The sequence below is a fragment of the Spermophilus citellus genome (genome assembly GCF_964194105.1).
Source record: "Spermophilus citellus genome assembly, chromosome: 2".
Classification (NCBI taxonomy): Eukaryota; Metazoa; Chordata; class Mammalia; order Rodentia; family Sciuridae; genus Spermophilus; species Spermophilus citellus.
In genome coordinates, this window is record NC_138183.1 from 95959285 (window position 1) to 95981919 (window position 22635).

At 33.4% G+C, this 22635-nt stretch overlaps 1 protein-coding gene across 1 annotated transcript in view; it reads left to right on the plus strand.

Annotated features, from left to right (window-relative positions):
* LOC308641561 (RING finger protein 17-like) overlaps window positions 1-22635 on the plus strand; it is a gene marked incomplete at both ends in the record, with an annotated part of 61202 nt that overhangs the window by 34056 nt on the left and 4511 nt on the right. The window contains 7 exon segments of the mRNA XM_081280245.1: window positions 3352-3501; window positions 6393-6508; window positions 7787-7907; window positions 10689-10809; window positions 18241-18468; window positions 19468-19618; window positions 19767-19885. Coding sequence (XP_081136371.1) covers window positions 3352-3501; window positions 6393-6508; window positions 7787-7907; window positions 10689-10809; window positions 18241-18468; window positions 19468-19618; window positions 19767-19885 — 1006 coding nt within the window.

Sequence of the window (22635 nt, forward strand, 5' to 3'; positions counted from 1 at the left end):
AGACACTAGAATGGCAATATGTAAATCAATGGAAGTGTAACTGATGTGATACAGCAATCTGTATACGGGGTAAAAATGGGAGTTCATAACCCACTTGAATCAAACTGTGAAATATGATATATTAAGAACTATGTAATGTTTTGAACGACCAACAATAAAAATAAATATATATATATATATATATATATATATATATATATATATATATATATATATATTCAAACTAAAAGAATATTGATTGCATAGTATAAAATATATTTTCAAACTAAAAGAATATTGATTGCATCAAAATAAGAGAAGGATCACTGACAATCTGAAGGCCAAACAAATGTTTTAGGAAAACTTAAATAAAATTACATGGATACCCCAATGTGCCTTTCAGCCATCTTGTTTTTATAACATATATAGAGAGGAATACAGCATTCTTCTGTATATAATGAATGACCAAGGCTTATCAATTTGTAGCTTAGTTGTTAAGAGACTGGGATTCAGGACTACCAGGTTTCTGTTTGCTACCTTGTATAAATAACCAAGTGGTTGCTATGTTTGGATAGCAACCACTCTGCCTCTGGATAGGTAGAAAAGGGGGCAGTTCCTTTCCTGTCTATCATAAATGATGATGACCAATACCCATAAAATGAAAGACAGATTAGCTGGGCATGGTGATACATGCCTGTAATTCCAGCAACTTGGGAGGCTGAGGCTGAAGGCTAGTTTGGGCAACTTCTGAGACCTTTTCTTAAAATGTAAAGGACTAACTCAGTGGTAGAGCACCCTGGGTTTAATTCCCAGTACCTCAAAAAACAAAAGAACCAAAGACAGGTTTACTAGAGAAAAGCATAACAAATTTATTAATATGCATATGTACAAGGTAGCTGTGCAAAACATGAAGCTCAATGAAAGGACCAAATGAGGAACAGTTGCAACAGAGGGTGTTTTATTATGCAGAGTCTCCCAGTTAATCTTTGGGACCTGTCCTCCAAACAATAATGAAAAGCCTGGCTGGGCAAGGTGATGACTTAATCTCCTCTCTTTTCTGATGATTAATCTTTCCTGATTATCTGATAAGATTACAAAGAGAAATTTTCTCAAATCAGATAAGGTAATTTTAGAGAGAGTCCCTTCCAGCACTTGAGGGAAAAATAAGGGACAGTTAGAGACCTTGATTTATTTTTATTTTTATTTTTTAGGTATTATGGATTTTTAGGTATTAGGGGTGCCTTACCACTGAGCTACATCCCCAGCCTTTGGAGTAGCTGGGATTATATTGGTGCACCACTGCATCTACCTAAGACACCTTGATTCTGTTTCTTAGCTCAGCTTGTCCAAGTTGAAGATATTTTTGAGCCCCCAAACCACACGAAAGTACTTTATCACTGAGCTATAACTCTGGCCCTGGATTTGTTCTTTTTCAAAATTATTTTGCTATTCAATTACTCTTAGATTCTCTATGAATTTTAGGATAAAGTTTTCTGTTTGTGCAAGAAATGTCATTGGGATTTTGATAGGGATTACATTACTTTGTAGATCACTTTGGATAGAATTAACATCTTAACAATTTTAAATCTTCTTATCCATGAACACAGGTTGTGTTTTTGTTCCCATTTATTTAGATCTTATTTAATATACTTTTGTGATTTTGTTTAGTTTTCAGTGCAAAAGTCTTTCATTTCCTTGGTTAGATCTACTCTTAATTTTATCTTTTAGATGCTATTGCGAATGGAAGCACTTTCTTAATTTTCTCTTCAGAATACTCTTTGCTGACATTTTGAAATATGGGTGATTTTTTAAAAAATATTTTTTAGTTGTCAATTGATCTCTTATTTTATTTATTTATATGCAATGCTGAGAATTGAACTCAGGGCCTCACACATGCCAGGAGTGCTCTACCCCGAGCCACAAGTTCAACCCCCTGATTTTTATTTTTATTTTTGTGTGTGGATTTTGTGCCCATCAACTTTGTTAAATTTGTTCTAACAGGTTTGGTGTTTTTTTTGTTTTGTTTTTGTGGAGTGTATGGGGTTTTCTTATAAGATCACATTATCTGTGAATAGACATAATTTTACTACTACTTCTCCAATTTGAATGACTTCTGTCATTTTCTTGCCTAATATCTCTGGCTAGAACTTCTGATACCATGTTGAATACAAGATGCAAAAGTAGTCATCCTTATCTTATTTCTGTCTTGGGAAAGAAGCTTTTGTCTTTCACCAAGCATATGATATTCTCTTGAGTTTTTCTTATATGACCTTTGTGATGTACAGTAAATTTCTTTCTTAGTTTATTCTGAATATCTTTTTCATAAAAGAGTGTTCAGCTTTTTAAATGCTCTTTTGCAGTATTTGAGATTGTCATATTTTGTTCTTTTTTCCCTTCATTCTGTCAGTGTGGTTTATTTCATTGCTTTTCATATGTTGGGTCATCTTTGTATTCCAGGAATAAATCCCACTAGATTTTTATGTATAATCCTTTTGTCATAAATTTATGCCTTGGCATTCATACTTAGGCCTGACACAAATTATTTTAAACCTACTTGTTCCATTATCACCTTTGGCCTATTTAAAAGTTTCTGTCCACATGTAGTTGTTTCTAGTATGGCTCACCTATTCCTCATCTGACTTTCAATATCTCAAGGTATTTTTTTTTAGTATTTTTTTAGTTGTAGATGGACACAATATCTTTATTTATTTATTTTTATGTGGTGCTGAGGATCAAACCCAGTGCATCATGCATGCTCTACCACTCAGCCACAATCCCAGCCCTCGAGGTCTTTTTTAAAAGAGGACTGACTCTGCTAGATTATAAGAGTCATGGAGGGCTAGGGATATAGTTCCTTGGTAGAGCACTCATTTGGTATGCATGAAGCCCTGGTTTCAATCCCCAGTACCACAAAAACAAAGGAGTTACAGAGATAAATAAAAGCAATGTGTAATCTTGAGATTGGATACTTATTTGATCAGTTACAAAATACTGAATATGGTCTAGAAGTACTAATAGGCACACTTAGTGAAACAGAATTGATAGAAAAGTGTAGGTTACTGAATTGTATGTATTGTATGGTCTAGTTTTGGTAGAAACAAAAGTTGGAGAGAGTGTAAGTGTCCAAAAAACCTAGAATATACATTAAGTTATCTAGCAGAATGTGATTTTATTTTTTGTTATGTTTACTTTGGAGAATTTCATACTGCATCTACAAAAAACAGTTCCTAAAGTAAATTATATAACACATAATTTATTTATAACTCAAGCCAGTTTTAATGTTTTATAATTTTATAAACAATACCTAAAACATACTTAAAATTTTAAGTTTCTAGCCAACTACAGTGCTTTATCCCTTTATTTCTTAGATAGAAAACCTGGATTTTTTATTTCTTTTAAAAACCATTGAGGAATTCTACAAAAGTGACGATGGAGAAAATCTGGAAATTGTCTGTCCAGTTCAAGATCAAGCATGTGTAGCTAAATTTGAAGATGGAGTTTGGTACCAAGCTAAAGTCACTGGTAGGAAAGTATACACTGTTTCCACAAAGGAAGGTTACACTTTAAGACTAGTATTGTTTTGAGTTGATACAAATTAAATCTTGGAGATAGTATTATTTGATTTGACCATTTACTCTTCTATCTATTAAATAATCCAAGAACTCACTTTGACAGGAAAGGCATTCATCTGCAACAAAATTCAGCAGTGTTGAGAGGTGGGACTAGTGAGAAGTATGGGGTCATGGGGGTGAGCATTCATGAACAGATAAATGCCTTTCTTATAGAGCAGTTCTTGCTGTCAGGACTGTATTACTATTTTTAGCAGATTGTTATGAAGTGAGGCTGCCCCCAAGTTTTATCTCTCACCTTCGCCCACCTGCCTTTCTACTTTCCACCATCAGTTGAAGGAAGTAGCACAAAGTCCTTACCAGAAACTGAAAAGATGCTGGTGCCAGAATCTAAGGTTTCCAAGTCTCTAGAACTGTGAACCAAAATATACCACTTTCCTCTGTAAATTACCCAGCATCAAGTATTCTGCCATAGCAACTGACAGTGGACTAAGTTCTGTTCCTTTTACATGCTTCCTAATTTGTAGACATGTAGCTTTTTATTTACAAGGTGAAGTTTAGTTTGATACTGTTTAAAATTTTTCCCATTACTAAAGTTCCAGATCTTTTTTCAAAACTATTTAAACTTCCAACCTAAATTTTCTATCTTAATTATTTGTCATTGATTTTAATTCCTTAGGGGTGAGTGTCAAACTAGCTTAAGTTTTTTCAAATATAGTTTTCATAAACATCTTAGTCTGTTTGTGCTGATTTACCAAAATACTACAGGCTGGTATGTTCTATTTAAAACAGTAGAAAATTATTCTCACAGTTCTGGAAGCTAGGAAGTCCAAGTTAAGGGCACTGGTTAAGGGCCTGGTCTTTCTGCTTCCAGAATGCTGCATCATCCAGAAAAACAAATGCCATGTACTCATATGGCATAAGGGCACAAAAGGAGTAAACTTTCCTCTGTTGAGCCTTTTTACATGGGCACTGAATCCTGTGTATGGGTAGGGAGAGCTCTCATAACTTGGTCACCTCTAAGAGGCCACATCTCTTAATAAAATGTTGTATTAGGGATTAAATTTCAATGAATTTTGAAGAGGACGAAAACATTCAAACATAGCAAGATAGTAGTATATACCAGTACATCCCCTGTTCATTTTTATTTTTTGAGACAGAGTATTGCTAAGTTGCTGATGGGCTTGCTAGGTTGCCAAGGCTGGCCTCAAACTTGTGATTTTCTGCTTCAGCCTCCCAGTACTGGGATTGCAAGTGTGCACCACTGCAGCAGACAAGCAGTGCATCTTTTGATAAATGTCAATGGAAGAGATAAAGCCATTTTTCATGTCACTTAAGGACTTTGCAAATACTTTTCAGATTAGAATTATTGGCTTTAAAACATGCATTTGATGAACAATAAGGCTTCTGAATTATTTGAGTAGTAACATTTGGTACAGTTTCCAAGGTGACTTTGAGTGTGTAAAGGAAACACATGTGTGACTCAGTTGGCCTATCTTCCTGTATCTTCAGTAGCCCTATAGAACTCCATCATGAAGATCATACTTGGTAGATTTTTGTTGGTTTGTTTTGTTTTCTAAAGTCAGCCTCATTTAAAAACTAAACAATACTAAAAGATTTAGTCATCTCCACCTCCTCTGTTGCAGTTACTTTTCATATTTTCAGGTATTCTTTTGGTATGTACCTGTACTGTTTATTCTAATAATATGTAATATTCAGTTGATGCTTCAGGTTTAGATATTATCTATTTACTTGTTACTCTGTGAGATAAAAAGTTTCAAATCTCTTCATAGCCTTTTTTTCCTTCTTTCCCTTTCCCTATACTTGTACCACAATTATTAGTTAAATCCATATTGTGTAAATACGTTCACTGCTGAACCATAAAGTATACTTTAACACTATTTTGAGTTAATAATTGTGATAATTTTTCACTTGTGTTATTGTCTTAATTTGTGGCCACTTTTTTCTAATACTTCAAAACAATTTATCACATTATTAGACTTTTCAGATAGTCTTAGTTGGAAGCATACTGTTTCCTTCAAATGGAGTGCTTACTATACATTTGCTAGTTTGGAAATTTTTTTTCACTTAGCAATACACAATACACTTCATTGTTCTGTCATGGTTCCTTGTTTTCTGAATCCCATGTTTACCTCTTCAGTTTATTCATTTATTTTGATGGAGCCACCTTCTATAGTTTCCTCAGAAAGAATAAAAATGTAAATTTGAGACCTTCCATTGTCTATTTGATCTGTTCTCATATGTGACTGATAATTTGGGTAAGAAAAAAAAATAAGTTTCTTTAAATTCTATTCCATATTCATCTGCTTGTTTAAAATCACATCTCCATTGAGGAAAGGGTGGCTTTGGTACAGCTGAGCATATTCTTCTAGCCTGAAGATTGCAATGGAAACAGGGAGAAATTCCTCCACATTTCATTAGCCTTATACTTTTAATAGCCTGTGCTTTCTCAGTTATCACAGATATCCACAACCATAGGTTCTAAGTTGTGTGAAGTGTTATTTTGAGTACCAATACTATGCCATCTGCTTCCACTTGTTTGGAGCAGAGAATGCTGGACTAGTTTCCATATTGAAATGACATATACTTGTATTTGTCCTTAAATTTGAAAATGATAACAAAAAGTTTAATACCACTCTACATAATGTGCTGAGAAAGACTAAAGTCAACCATATATTTTGAATGATTTCACAAAGGTCAGTGTGCAGTAGGGCTTTATTTAAACTTCTGTTTGAACCTTCCAAAAATTTCTTTAAAGCTTAGTGACTTAGATTGACATAGAAGTCTGTGAGTTTGCAATTTCTGATTTCATAACTTTTAAAGGATTGCCTGGCCGTCGGGAAGTTGAAGTTAAATATGTGGACTTTGGTAATACTGCAAAAATAACACTTAAGGAAATGCGTAAAATAAAAGATGAGTTTCTGAATCACCCAGAGAAGGTAATCTACTTGTTATGAACTCTAGAGTTGGAATGTTAACACAAATATGAAAGTATTTTTGAAGTTGTTTTTAACAGAAATGCTCTGGTAATAACTATTTTGTCTATAAATGTTTTCTGATATAAGAACTATAAATAAGTATTGCTACAGTAACTGATTGTAGTAACTGATGACTAGAAAAGGATACGAAGGATTATTTCTTATTTGTTTGTTTTGGTACCAGGGATTGAACACTGAGCCGCATCCCCAGCCCTATTTTTTGTATTTTATTTAGAGACATGGTCTCACTGAGTTGCTTAGCCCCATGCTTTTGCTGAGGCTGGCTTTGAACTCATGTTCCTCCTGCCTCAGCCTCCCTAGCTGCTGGGATTACAGGCGTGCACCACCAAACCCAGCTGAATTATTTCTAAATTTATATTCTTCTATGTTAATTAAATTGTTAGTAAGCTGTATTTTTCATTTTGAATAATGGGCAATATTATAGAAAAAGAAACTTGAAAATACAGGTAAGCAAAAGAAGTTAATCACTAAAAAATATTGTTCAACATTTTTGGTATATGTACTAGTAAGATGCATTTTTTTTTTCAGTTGTAGACAGAAAAAATACCTTTATTTTTATGTGGTGCTGAGGATTGAACCCAGTGCCTCACATGTGCTACGCACGTTCTCTACCACTGCCCATCATCTTTTGTTTTAAGAATTATAGAATTAGACTATAAATAGTCTAGAAAGCCTGCTTTTCTCACTTACAAAATGTATCATGACTATTTAACTTTTTAAACAGATGCTTATTATTCAAGTACATGGATAACTAATGTCCAAATACTCAGTTTATTCCAATTATTTCAATTTATGAAGTAATTTATAGAGGGCGAGGATTGCGGTAGAGCACTTACCTAGCACATGCGAGACCATGGGTTTGATCCTCAGCACCATATATAAATAAATAAAATAAAGGTATTGTGTCCAACTACAACTAAAAAATAAATATTTTTTAAAAAGTACTTTTATAGATACCTTTATTATTTATAAATTCAGACACAAAGATTGTTTTTTGTTTTGGGAGGTTTTATTTTTTGGGTTTTTTTTTTTGTTTGTTTTTTTGTTTTTTGTTTTTTGCAGTGTTGGTATCAAACCCAGGGCCTCAAACATACTTTCATCAACTGCACTGAGTTACATAAACATTAGTTTTCTACATATAAATAAAACTTTATTTTAACTATAAAATAACCAGAAATTAAGTTTATTTTCTTAATGGCGGTATTTTGTTTGGCACAGGCAATTAAATGTAAACTGGCACGTATTGAGCCATGTAAAAGGATGATGCAGTGGTCCAAAAAAGCTAAAGAAAAATTTGAAGAAAAGGCTCAAGATAAATTTATGACATGTTCAGTTATTAGTAAGTTATTTCCATTTTTATTTACTATATAATCATAAATTATTTTAAATAAGATTAACATTACATAACTTTTGTCATATCTTAGAGTAAATTCAATGTGCCGTGAGGAGGAGGAGTAGTAGTGAGAAGTAACATTGAGACTGTATAATGAGATTATATTTTCTGCATGCTTTAGAGTCTAAATTGGCCCTTGAGGTAAAAATTACCACTAAAGACCAAGTCACTTTTCTGATGAGTGTGGTGGTGCATACCTGTAGTCTCAGCTACTTGGAGGGTTGAAGCAGGAGTATCACTTGAGCCTAGTAGTTCAAGGCCTGCCTGGGAAACATAGCAAGACCTCATCTTAAAAAACAAGACACCCTTGACGTGACCCCTTCAAAGCCCCAAAGCTATTAGTCCACTATTTTATAACATTAGTTCTGGCAGAATCTGATCCTGAATTTATATGAGATATAGTCTTTATCTCTTTTGCAGTAAATATTTGTACATTCTATTTCAAGGTAGTAATATCAGTGGGCTTCTGCCTCATACTCCATTGGTAGGTATTGACTGAGTATGAAGTTTGTGTACTATGTAGTTTTTCTCAGACTGAGGAACTTTGAATTCTGAAACAATCTAGTCCCAAGAGTTTTGAACGGGAGTATTGGGGATGTGTTTTGATATATTCCAAAACTACAATAAACACTATTTCAATGAGTCCTTATAGGGGATACATAGACCATATTTACTTAGCACTTTCAAGGATAGTTTTATTACACCTGCTTTTCATTTTTATCACACTGCCATTAAATGATCCCTCCATTATAAGATGATTAGCCTGTTCTAGTGAGAAAATTGAAGCTCAAAAATGAACTGCTAAAGTTTATATAACTTATAAATGATGGAGTTTCTCTGATAATTTATTCACTGTATTAATTCAAGAAATTGTTTAGAATAAATAGTTGAGTTTAAGAGGAATATGATTATAGAAACTGTATCCTTAGTCTATAGGATTTTTATATCTGGCTTCTCTGAAATGAACAAACTAAAAGGCCTGCTAGTTCTTCAGCAGCCTCCACTCATTTTGAGCCGGATAACTTTCCAACTTTCTTTTGACATTGTGTTCTATTGGTTTTTAGCTCCCTCCTTGAGAATCTTCCCATGGATAATACATCAAAACATAGCATTTGTTCTGGATTCCTCTTGTTTACTTATTTGGTATGCCAATTACATCTAGCACTAGTTGTAACATATCTAATAAAGTAAATTACCACAGATGAAAATGGGAGATATATATATATGTGTGTGTGTGTGTGTGTGTGTGTGTGTGTGTGTGTGTGTGTATATATCATCACTTTCTAAGGAAAGGGACATTCAAATTAAATTTGGAGGAAAGCAGGGAAGATGGTAAAGGTACAGAACACAGAGAAAGTTGCCCCTATTGGAACAAAGAACTTCATGAATGAGAAGTATGAAACCAAAAAACTAAAGGGACATAAGAGATAGAAAGTAAAAGGATCAAAGTTTACTTTGCATTGCTTAGCCTTTTGTTTCTAGGTAACTCATCTGGGCCACTGAAGAGTAGCCAGGATTGTTTTTTTCAGTTCTTGAAACAATTTTTCTATTGTGTATGTACTCTTATAACTGGGTAATGTAGGATATTATTGCTGATATGGGTTTTTTTAGACTTTGTTTTTATACTAGGGATTGAATGCAGGGGCACTGTACCACTGCACTACATCTCTTTTGTTTTCTATTTTGAGACAAGGTCTTGCTTAGTTGTTAAGGATTTTACTGAGTTGCTGAGAGTGTCCTCAAACTTGCAATCCTCCTGCTTCAGCCTTCCCAGGAACTAAGATTACAGGCATGTGCCCCCATGCCCAGCAATGATTGGTTTTTTTTTTGGAATCATCATTCTGACCAGCTTCTACTAGCTACTATTGTATAAAAACTGTAGACATACATTGATCTCGGTGCATATTTTAGAGATGTGTGTTTCCTAAATAAATTCCTCTTTATCAAGTTCCCTTTTCTGTGACCATAAATAAAGAAAATAGGCATATAAGATGTAAATTATACCCTCAGTTCCTACTGTAGTTTAAGAATCAGATCGATCAAGTAATAAATTTTAGTTTTCTAAAAGAAAAATTAAATGGTTTGTCCTAATACATGAAGAGATAAGAAAAATATTCCAGTTAATTGAGAGTTCTAGATTGAGTTTTTGTCATTTTAAACTTTGTACCATACTTATAAAAGCTATAAACCTTAGGTGTGGTGGTGCAGGCCTATAATTCCAGGTATTTATCAAGAACCTGAGGCAGGAAGATCACCTGGTCAACACAATAAGACTCAAAACAAAGAAAGAAAAAAAAGCTGTAAACCTTCACAAATAATGACTCACTGTCCTGAGTTAAATTTCATTCACTTGTGTGCTTTTGGAACTTGATTGAATTACACAAACCAGTATAAATATACTACTGAATATTTCTGTTGAGTAAATATTAATTTGTGTTATTCTGAATCCAAAAGGGTTAAGCTTATTTGGTTTTGTTATAGAATCAGTGGCATACAATAACCTAAAATAGAATTTTTACTAATTTATATATGCTCCAGGTAACATTGACAATTCATTATGACTGCAAAATACTACTATAATTTCTAGACAGAGGCTGTGACATATTCAGCAAGAAATCTCATGTATGCCAAAAAAAGAAATTGTTTCCAGTTAAAAAAAAATTCTCATTTAGTCTATTTTGCAATATATTTCTTTCTTTCCCCAAACTAGTTTTTGTGTTTTTACAGAAATTTTAGAAGATAATGTGCTCTTAGTTGAGCTTTTTGATTCTTTTGCTGCTCCTGGAATGACTCCTACTAGTATTAATGACCAGCTTGTGAAAGAAGGCTTAGCATCTTATGAAGTAGGGTAAGTACACAGGTAAACTTTTACTGTTAGTTTATATGTAAAATTTCAAACACAAGAAGGGAAACTGGAATTTCCTGTTCCTACATCAGAAAAAAATAGTGGGAAAATAATTGAGTTGTTAGTCTAAGGAAGTAGAATGACTTTTTACCCTCATTCCTAAGGAACTTTAAAACCCAAAGAAAAGCTTCTCAAGATCAAAGTTGTTTCTTAGAAAAAGAGACTGGCATTTTATTTCTAAATGGAATGTCTGCTTAGGCAGCCCCCTTTACCTATTTTAGAAAGGGAATTGGGAGAAGATATGGCAAAATAGAGAAAAAGCATTGTGGTATTCCCATTTGGAGAAACGTGAATTTTCCTAGGTTTAGGTTTAAAGTAACTAAGCTTAAACCATTTTGTTCATAACCATCAAAGACTAACCAGTGGTATAGGTGACCCAAGAAGCAGAAGAACAGAGTACTGGTAAGGTTGAATATAAAGATTTGGCAGTCAAGACCAAGAATTCTTCCACAACAGAAACTTTTACAAAAGGAATAGACTCTGCAGAGTCTTCTAAAGAATTTCCATACGTAGCCCTTAAGAAACCCAATATTTTGATATCACCCACACATAATTTCTATTGGCATAACAAGGACACCTAACAGAGACCTGCTATGACTCCTGTTAGTATTATGATCTGTGGTCTTGCTCTCCCTACCTACCTTAACGCTGGAGGAACTAGAAGCAGAAGAAGAAAGGCCTGTCCTTTTAGCAGTCTAATTGCAAGTGAAGGAGGAAAAGAAAGGAGAGTAAACATTTAAACTGTATTGAACTAAGTTTTTTTTTTCTTTTTGAAGTCAGAATTATTAAGGCATAGTAGTAAAGGTATGTAGTAAAATGTCACTGTTTAGGTACGCAGTTAAATGATTTTGACCAACATATAGAGTCATATAAATGTTATCCCAGTCAAGATACAGAATGTCACTGGGTGCAGTGGTGCATGCCTGTAATCCCAGTGACTTGGGAGTCTGAAGTAGGAGGATTGTCAATTTGAGACTAGCCTTGGCAACATAATAAGGCCCTAAGCAACTTAGTGAGATCCTATCCCCAAAATATAGAAAGTGCTAGGGATGTAGTTGAAGCACCCTGGGTTTAATCCCCAGGACCAAAAAAGAAAGAATTAGAGACACAGAATGTCACATGTTCCCTTATGCCCCCGGTAGTCAGTCCCCTTCCTCTATAGTAACATTTAGCAACCACCTAATTTCTGTCTCTATAATTCTAACTTTCCGCAACTTCATTAAACAGAATAATATAGTATATTGCCTTTTGTGTCTGGCTTCTTTCATTTAGCATAACACTTTTGAGATTCTTCCATGCTGTTGCATATGCATATATATATTGCATATACCAGTAGTTTGTTTCTTTTTATTGCTAACTAGTATTCCATTTTACAGATGCACCAGATTTATTCATTTACCAACTAATGAGCTTTTAGATTATTTCTCGTTTGGGGCAGTTCCACAAATGAAGCTATTATAAACATTTGGGCACAGGTCTTTGTGTCAACATATGTATTATTTTCTTTTGGACTGCTGGTTGTAAGATAAGTGTAGTTTTAACTTTGTAACACCAGCCAAATGATGGTTTATGATGTTTATGCTCAGAAAATATATATAAAAATCAGAATAATTGTTACATGCTGTTAGTCATATAGTTTGAAACACATAAAAGCTATTGACTGAATTAGATTTTTATGGAAGTCCTATTATCAAGGGACTTGTTTTTAATTCTTTATATTATTTAAGTTATGAAGTTATTAAAGATTGGTAATAACTTCCTAATGAAAAATGGTAGGGGAATTGTTCTTAAATGCTTTCTGTGAGTACAAACACACTCCTGCACACTAGTGGGCCAAAGTAGAAATCAAAAAGGAAATTTAAAAAAATATCCTGGGACAAATGAAAATGGAAACACAACATACTAAAACTTATAAAACAAAGCAAAAACAGTTCTAAGAGGGAAGTTTCGGAAGATCTCAGAACAACTTAACTGTTCACCTCAGTGAACCTGAAAAAGAACAAACTAAGCCCAAAATCAGCATAAATAATAACAATTATAGCAGAAATAAATGAAAAGAGACTAGAAAAACGGTAGGAAAAAAGCAGTTGCTATTATTAAGATGTTTAATGTCTCTAAAAGTCCCATTTGTTAAAGGTTTCGGTCCCAAGGTGGCACTATTGAGAGATGCTGTGGAAATTTAGAAGGTGGTGCCTTGTGGGAAGTTAAAAGGTCACTGGGGTGTGCCCTTGAAGAGGATTATGAGACTCCAACCCCTTCCTATCTCTTTTTTGCTTCTTGACTATGAAATGAATGGTTTTACTCTATCATATACTCCTGCCATCATGTACTGCTTTGCCACAGGCCCAAAGCTCTGTGACCAGTCAGTTATGTAGTGAAACCTTCAAGAGAGTGAGCCAAAATAAATCTTTACTCTTTATAAGTTAATTTGTTCTCAGACATTCCCATATAGTGATAGAAAGCTGACTAAAACAGCATTGAAACTAAGAAGTGATTTTTTTTAAAAGACAAGCAAAATGAACAAATTTTTATCCAGACTAACCAGACTCACCAAAAAGAAAACTCTATAAAGGAAAGAACTTTATAACTGTATCACAGAAATACAAAGGATCATAAAGCAACTTACATGTTATACTTACTATTCCAACAAATTGAATAATCTAGAAGTAGATAAATTCCTAAAACATAATCTTCCAAGTTTGAATCACGAGGAAAGAGTCCAAAGAGTTCAATAATGAAGAGATCGGATTAGCTTTTTAAAAAAAGTCTCCCATCAAATGAAAGCCCAGAATATTTTGGCTTCATTACTGAATTCTACCAAATATTTAAAGAAGAATTAATGCCAGTCCTTCTCAAATTCTCCTAAAAAAAAATTAAAGGGAACACTTCCAAAATCGTGAAGCCAGCATTATCCTGACACCAGAGCTGGAAAAGAAGAGAACAAGAAAAGAAAATTACAGGCCGGTATCCCTTATGAACGTAGATTATGAATAATCAAAAAGGCAAGAAAAAAATGTGGCATCCAATGTGGAAAGGAAGAGATGCAGATGGTATGAGCTTATATTAGAAAACCTAAGAGACTTTACAAACTATTAGAATTAATAAGTGAATTGATCAAAATAGGAGGATACAAAGTCAAAAAATTAGTTTAATTTTTACATCCTGACAGTAAGCAATCTAAAAGGAAAATTAAGAAAACATTTATATTTATACAATAGCACCTATAAGAATGAAGTACTTTAAGAATTAAGAAAGTGAAAGATTTATACAGTGAAAACTAGAAAACATTTTTGAAAGACATTAAAGTAGACAAATGAATGGAAAGACATTCTATATTTATAGATTAGAAGACTTGATATTGTTAAGATGTCATTCCCACCTAAGTAATCAGAAGATTAGTGTTGTTCCCCATCAGAATCCCAATTACATTTTTTACAGAAATAGAAAAACCCATTCTAAAATTCATATGAAATTTCCAGGGGTCCTGAGTAGCCACAACAATCCTGAAATAGGATAACATGGAGTATTTTACACATTGTGATTTCAAAACTTACTATAAACTACTATAATCAAAACAATGTCAAACCAACAGAATGATAGACATACAGACCAACAGAGTAGAATCTAGAATCCAGAAACAAACACTGTCATATAGGTAAGTTGATCTTTAACCAAAGTGTCAGGATCATTTAGTAAGGGAAGAACAATTTTTAACAAAAGGTGCTGGGGAAACATGCACATCCATATGCGAAAGAATGAAGTTGAACCCTCACCTAACACCACATACAAAAACTAACAATGGATCTGTGGCCTCAATGTAAGACCTAAAACAATAAAAGATAATGTTGGACAAAAAGCTTCATACACTGGATTCGGCAGTGATTTTGTTGATATCAAGTGCCCAACCAGGCAGAGTGGCACACACCTGTAATCCCAGCAACCTGGGAGACTGAGGCAGGGAACTCACCATGTTCAAGACCAGCCTTAGCAATTTAGCAAGGCCCTAAGCAACTTTCAAAGCCCTATTTAAAAAAATAAAAAGTAGTAATTTGTAATGCATTCTGCTGTCATATATAACAAAAAAAATTTTTAAATACAAAAGTACACAAATAGGATCAGGGACATAACTCAGTGGGAAAGTGTCCCTGAGTTCAGTCCCTAGTACATAAATTTTAAAAAAAAGAAAATCAAGTGCATAGGCAGTTTAAAAAACACAAACTAAACTTCATGAAAATGTAAAACTTGTGTACATCTGAAGGTATTCTCTACAGAATATAAAGGCAACCCACAGAATAAGAGAAAACATTTTCAAAGCATATGTTGTTAAAGTATTAATATCTAGAATATGTAGAAGACTACTGAATCTCAAATAACAGAACACTCAATACAAAAAATGGCAAAGGAGTTGAATAGACATTATCTAAAGAAGATATACAATAGGCCAATAAGCACATGAAAAAATATTCAACATCACTAACTATTAGAGAAATGCATATTAAAACTATTGTAAAATACTACTTCATATCCATTAGGATGGCTACTAGGAAAAAAATGTTAAGGATGTAGAGAAATTGTATCTGTTGGTTTCCACTATGGAAAACAGTATGGCAGTTCCTCAAAAAATTAAAAATAGAATTCCCATTTGATCCAGCATATCTACTTCTGGGTATATACTCAAAAGAATTAAAATCAGAGTCTCAAAGAGATATTTGTACATTCATTTTTATAATCGCACTATTTTCATTAGATAAAACATGGAAGTGACCCAGATGTCCTTGTAAATGAATAGATAAGCAAAATGTACTTTGTAATAAAATAGAATATTATTCAGCAATTAAAAAGAGCTAGGAGCTGGGGCTGTAGCTCAGTGGTAGAGCATTTGCCTGACATGTGTGAGGCATTGGGTTTGATCCTCAGCACCACATAAAAATAAATAAGATACTATATGTATTTACAACTAAATAAATTAAAAAAAAGAGACAACCAGGTGTAATCCCAACAACTCAGGAGGCTGAGGCAGGAGGATCACAAGTTTGAGGCCAGCCTCAGCAATGTAGCAAGACCATGTCTCAAAAATTAAAACAGATTGGGGATATAGCTCAGTGGTAAAGCTCCCAAGGTTCAATCCTATTACCACAAAAAAGAAAAAAAAATTCTGATATACGGTACCATACTGGATGAACCTTTGTTATATTAAAATAAGCCATCACATAAAATACAAATACTATATGTTGCCATTTATAAGGAATGATTATAGTAGTTTAAGACAGAAATAATGGTTGTTGCCAGTGACTGTGGAGGTAGGAAGAAATGGGAAGTGAGTTAGTGTTTAGTGAGTATAAATAGAGGAGTTTCAGCTTTGCAAAGTAAAAAGAGAGATGGTGGTGATGGATGCAAAATAATACACCTACTTAATGACCTGAAATGTACATTTAAAATGGTTATGATAGTAAATTTTAGATTTTACACATTTAGAACAGTTTTAAAAATTGGAAAGATAATTAAATTTTTATTCTTTGGGAAATTTTTCAAAAAAAAAAAAAAAAAAACAAAAAACATTGCTTTGGCCCGTCCCAGGGCACTCATGGTCCAGAAGCTTAAATTCCATTTGAGTAAATCTACCTCTGGTGCTCCAGCAACCCCAACAACTCCCAGTGCCCTCACAAACCCAGATTTCTGTTATCTGACCCACTGTTTTTACTGTGTCTATTGCCCATGCTCAAATTAAAACATGAGTTTCCCTTGATGAGTGACTTTCCTGATAGCCTGAGGACTGAGAACAAAAGAAAAAGAATTTCCACAACCTACTACTCTTTCTTCCTTTCAATTGAACTTAAGGGTGCTCATCCATGGAGCTACATCCCTGGTCCTTTTTATTTTTTAATTGAGAGTCTTGTAAATTGCTGAAGTTGGCCTTGAATTTGGCAATACTCCTGCCTTAGCCTCCCTACACTTAACCATATCATGCCCACCATCCTTTATAAAATAAAAGTAATGTTCCCTAAATAGTCTGACCCCTGCCTACTACAAATCCCACACCATTTTTTTTTTACTTACTATATCAAAACTACATGTTTTCTTTCAGTTCCTGGAATACCTAGCTAACTCCTACTTATTTTAAGTCTCAGCTGATATATCAGATAATCAGTCCCAACTCTTACACTACATTAGATTTTGTTGGCCCGTGTTCTTGTTCTTTTCCTTTGTAACTCTTGTTTGTATTATATAAAATTTCTTATTTACTTAATTTTTTAGTAACACCATACAGTAGTCCCCCCATCCATGGTTTTGCTTTCCATGGTTTGTTAACCTGTGGTTAACTGCAGTCTGAAAGTATTAAACAGAAACTTTGAGAAATAATATGTTTTAAATAAATTTATTATATTATTAAAATTCTATTTTGTTATTTAAATTCACAAATTATAATTCAGTATATATTTGGCTTGGTACCATCCATTGGGGGCTTGAAACATTTCCACCTAGGATATGGCATGACAACTATAATCTTCTGAGGATAAGAACCCTATCTATTTTCTTCACTGCCATACCTAGCACTATGCTTGCTGGCTCACAGTACATATCCAATAAATATTAGCTGAATGGAGGAAATAAATCTGTCAATCTGGAGTTCAGAAGACAAACCTGGTTATGTAATTTAAGTGGAGGAGTGCAGCATGTAAATGATCACTTATGGGAAAGAAAGAGAGGTCCAAAAGAGCTTGAAGCTGAAGTACAACAAGGAACCAAAAGAAAATAATATTTAAAGAAGGGAAAGAGTAGCTAGTGCTGAGAGTTCAAGAAAGAACTGAAAACTGTCCATTGGATTTAACAACAAACATTGTTAGTAACCTTGGTGAGTGTAATCTTAGCTTATGGTGAAAAAAATTCAATGTTTATTCAGATAAAAACAACATCTAGTCATCTACAGTTAGTCTGATCTTTTAAACATTACTTCAAAATCACTTCATTCAGTGATTTTGCTTCTTAGTACTTTGATAATAGTAATTATTTTCCAACTTGTATTCTTCATGGTAAATGGATTGATATATTTTAGTCAAAGATAAATATTCAAGTTGTCAAAGTATGAATTCTTCTGTTCCTTTGGAGTGCAGAATATCAGTGCCAAGCATTGAACTTATAAGCAAAGTTGTTATTTATAACCGTGTGTTTAAAAATAGAAAATTTAATTTTTAGTTTTTGTTTTCTTCTTGTACTTACTTTGGTGTTGGTTCAGAACATTTTTTAAATGACTAAATTTAGTTATTATTAATATCAAAACTGGAAGTTGCTAAAACTTATTCATCTCTAAGCCTAAGCAAATGCAAACATGAATGTTTTGCTATATTCTTTTTGCTGACATTTGTTATTTTTCAGATATACCCTCAAAGATAATTCTAAAAAGCATATAGAAGTATGGGATCCTTCTCCAGAAGAAATTATTTCAAATGAAGTAAACAACTTAAGTCCTATGTCTGTAAAATCTCTACCTAATGAGAATTTCCAGTCACTTTATAATAAGGAATTGCCTGTGCATATCTGTAATGTAATACCTCCTGAGAAGATTTATGTTCAGTGGTTGTTAACAGAAAACTTACTTAATAGGTATACTATTATATGGAAAACATTCTTCCTATACTGTTTCAAAGATAACAGAAGTTTTAAATGTAGAATTTTTAAAATAGCAAAATTTTTTTATCTACTTAATTTTAATTTTTTTCACATTTTTTATTGGTGCACTAAAGTTGTATTAATGATGGAATTTGTTGTCACATGTTTGTACATGCACACAGTATAACAGTATAATTTGTTTGGTATCATTTTCCAGTACTTGCCTGCCCACTCTACACCCCTTGGTCCCTTTCCTCTATTGAGCTCCCTTTGATTTTAATGAGATCATCCCCACCACCTCCTTTTTCTTTTTCATCTCTAGCTTCCACATATAAGAGGAAATAATTGACCATTGATCTTCTGAGTTTGACTTATTTCACTTAACATAATGGTCTCTAGTTCTGTCCATTTTTCTGCAAATGACATGGTTTCATTAAAATAGCAAAATTATTTGAACTAAAGTAAACTAAAAATTTTAATAGTATATTTGTTAATTATTTTTACTATATTAGGATTTATTTACCCCACAAATTATTGAGCACCTACTCATGGCAGTGTGCATATAGAAGTTGGGGATAACAGTGGTAAAGAATATAGGTCTTTGCTGTCATGGAGCTTAAATTATAACAGAGGGAGAGATGATGAACAAATAAAACTTAGTATTGCAAGTATGTTACAGGTGATAGAGAAAATAAAGCATTTGGGGAGCAAGGTAATTTTTAAAAGGAAAACCTCAAAGATGCATGAAATTCACTTTTGAAATGGGCCTTGAAAGAGGTAGGAGGGAATAACCCCCTAAAAATCTAAGGAAAGTTTATCTGAGGCAAAGGGAAGAGCTAGTTACGTGGCCCGAGGTGGAAATATGCTTGGTATATTTAGGGAAGAACAGTTTGGCTGAAGTGGAATGACCAAGGGGGACAGTAGAAAACATGTTGTCAGAGAAAAAAAATGTTTTTAACTTTTGAAAGTCAAACATTTTTAATTCTTATATAGTTTAGAAGAAAAGATGATAACTGCTTATGAAAACAAAGAATGGGAACCTATTAAATGGGAAAATGATATGCACTGTGCTGTTAAGGTCCCAGATAAAAATCAGTGGCGAAGAGGCCAGATCATCAGGATGATCACAGACACACTAGTAGAGGTAAATGCAATTATAAATAAATTGTGAAAATGAATGCGTTTTTGGACTTTTACTGCAGTTATTTAATCCAGTTTTTGTTATGCTTTCAATATTTGCAAAAATGTTTTTGAAATGTTGTCTTTCCATATTAAAATTGCTGTTTTCATAGGTATTGCTGTATGACGTGGGTGTTGAACTAGTAGTGAATATTAACTGTTTAAGAGAACTTCAAGAAAATCTAAAGACAATGGGAAGATTATCTTTGGAATGCTCTCTAGTCGATATAAGGTAGTTTTTAGCTGAATAAATTCATTTTATCCATTGAATGTTATCATTTTAAATATTTCTCCTCAGTTGGTAGGGTGCTTGTCTTGCATGCATAAGGCCCTGGGACCAATCCCCAGCACCACAAAAAATAAATAAATAAATATTTCTCTTTTTTGAATGGGTTCTTATCAGTATTAAATTAGTTAACATGTCCTGAAATTTTTATAAAATCTAGCTAACTCAGGTGTCAACAGGAGGAAAGATAACTATTTGGAGCACATAAATTTAGTGACATTAAGGAAATATATTATAGGTGAGTATGAATGGTATCTAGGTAGAAATCAAACTGCAAATATAAAAAGCTTTGAGGAACAACAAAAGCAAATAGAAATAAATATACTTTGTAAATTTAGAATTGCAAGGAAAGCTAAAAATATATTACCAAAAAAGTAGATTATAGAAGATTCTGGAAAAATGTCATAGTATAATTTTTTAATCTAGAATCCTACAGTACAAGTAGTGCAGCTTGGATAGTAAAACTAAATACTGTGAATACTGATTATCTGAAAAAAAAAGGTGGTGACAAATGACTCCTATGACCTCCCAAATATCAGCAAGTGGGAAATTCTATGCACCAAGACCTTCAGTAATCAGTTTGTATGGGAGGAGATAGAGGAAAGGCAGACTGGGATTCTGAAGGTTCTAAGAATAGAAATCTGCAAGAGTATTTAATGGGAGCATGCAAGCTAATCTGAGAAGGGAAGTAATACAGGGTGGAATTCATAACTAAAATCAAGAAGTCTATGATGTGTCATAGTTCCCTTTTTTAACCGTATAACTCTTTAGAGTAAACTGACATTTCTTTCCATACCATACACTGAGGAGAAGCTGCTGGGCCTAGAGTTTAATTTGAGCAAGACAGCAGCAAAGGAAAGAAAAGATCCAGATTGAATCATGGAGCAAAGGGACAACATCTCACATTGAACTCCCATTAAGCTTCTGCACATTATAAAAGTTAAAAATATAGTGATCTCAGCTCTTAATGCCATTGAATTTTCAGTTTACTAAAGGATAATTCTTTTTTTTTTTTTTAGAGAGAGAGAGGGAGAGAATTTTAATATTTTTCAGTTTTCGGCGGACACACATCTTTGTTTGTATGTGGTGCTGAGGATCCAACCCGGGCCACACGCATGCCAGGCTAGCGCGCTACCGCTTGAGCCACATCCCCAGCCCTAAAGGATAATTCTTTAAAAGAGCCCAGGCATATCAGTCCACTTGTTGACTGTACTAGAATTATCTTGCCTCATGTACCCCCAGAGAAGAAGGTATTGCCAGGTGAAACAGATTAGCATTTGCAGCCAAAGCTCCAGCCCTGAACTGGAGGAACAATGTAAGCCCAGTGTCCTTCCTAAGCATTTTTACTCAGAAGGGCTTCCACTCAGTGGCGTTTGCTATTTTTCATTTGAACCTATTTTATGTACACAGATAATTGATTTTTTTTACCTAAATATAGAATTTATAGTTCTTCTTGTCATGTTTCATCTAATTGGTTTTGAAATTCAAATACTGATATTATTCAGCACCTAGGTAGTACTCTAATAATGTAAAAATTTGTATTTGTAAATTTGAAAGCATACTTCTGTGTCCACTGTGTGTAGGCTAAATCCAACCATATATTTGGCTGATAGCATCATTTTTAAATTTTGAAATATTTGCATTTTTAAACCATAGATGTCACATTAAAACTTGAATTTCTGACTTTTGTCAAAAATCACAGTAACTAATCACTGAAGAAATAGTGCTGCCAAAAACAATTGGCCTTCCCTCTGGAAGTTCAAAATAGTCTACAACCTGTATTAAATAAATCTTAGCTCCTATTCACTTTAGAATACTGGATATCATTTTACATATGAGTAGCAGCTCCATCATTAATGAAACCTACTAACATCAATTCCTGTGATTTTTTTGTGCTACTCAAAATTAACCAAATCACTTAAGACAGCTTATAATTTTGTACTGTATTGAATTTACTCCCTAATTTGAAGCCACTTGCTTACTATTTGGCTAAAAGATGTATGTATACATATAAGCACATATATGTGTATAGATTTTACAGACATTGATATAAATAGGAATAATAAAAATTTGTTCACAAAACTTAAAAAAACTAAAGATCCTTTTAGCATTACTATAAAAACTTCAATGAACTCTGTGATATTTAATTTTTTTATTTTTTATTTTGAAACAAGGTTTCACTATGTTGCTTAGGGTCTCACTAAGTTGCTGAGGCTGGCCTTGAACTTGCAGTCCTCCTGCCTCAGCCTCCCAAGTCACTGGGATCATAGGCATGTCCACTGTACCCATCTGATTTTTTTTAATGAATAAATTATATTGGTTTCCCTTGCCTATGATCTTACCCACAAGGACCTCATGCAAAAACCTTGGGTATTAGATAGATAGATAGATACATACATACATATATAGATATATTATAGATATATGTGAAGTATAGTTACTATACATCAGCATTGTCTACATTTATAATGTGCTTTACACATACTGGTTCATTTAGTTCTCACAAAACTGACATGGGAACTATTATTATTCCTACATTATAATTGAAGCAACTGACACCAAGAAATTAAGTTACTTGTCGAAAGTTAATCTATAAGTCTAAATTGGTTTAGTATGTTTTAAAACCTGATATTTAAAATTGAGATTAGAATAAGGTACCCTAGTGACCCTTTCTGTTCTGATTACTCATGGACCAT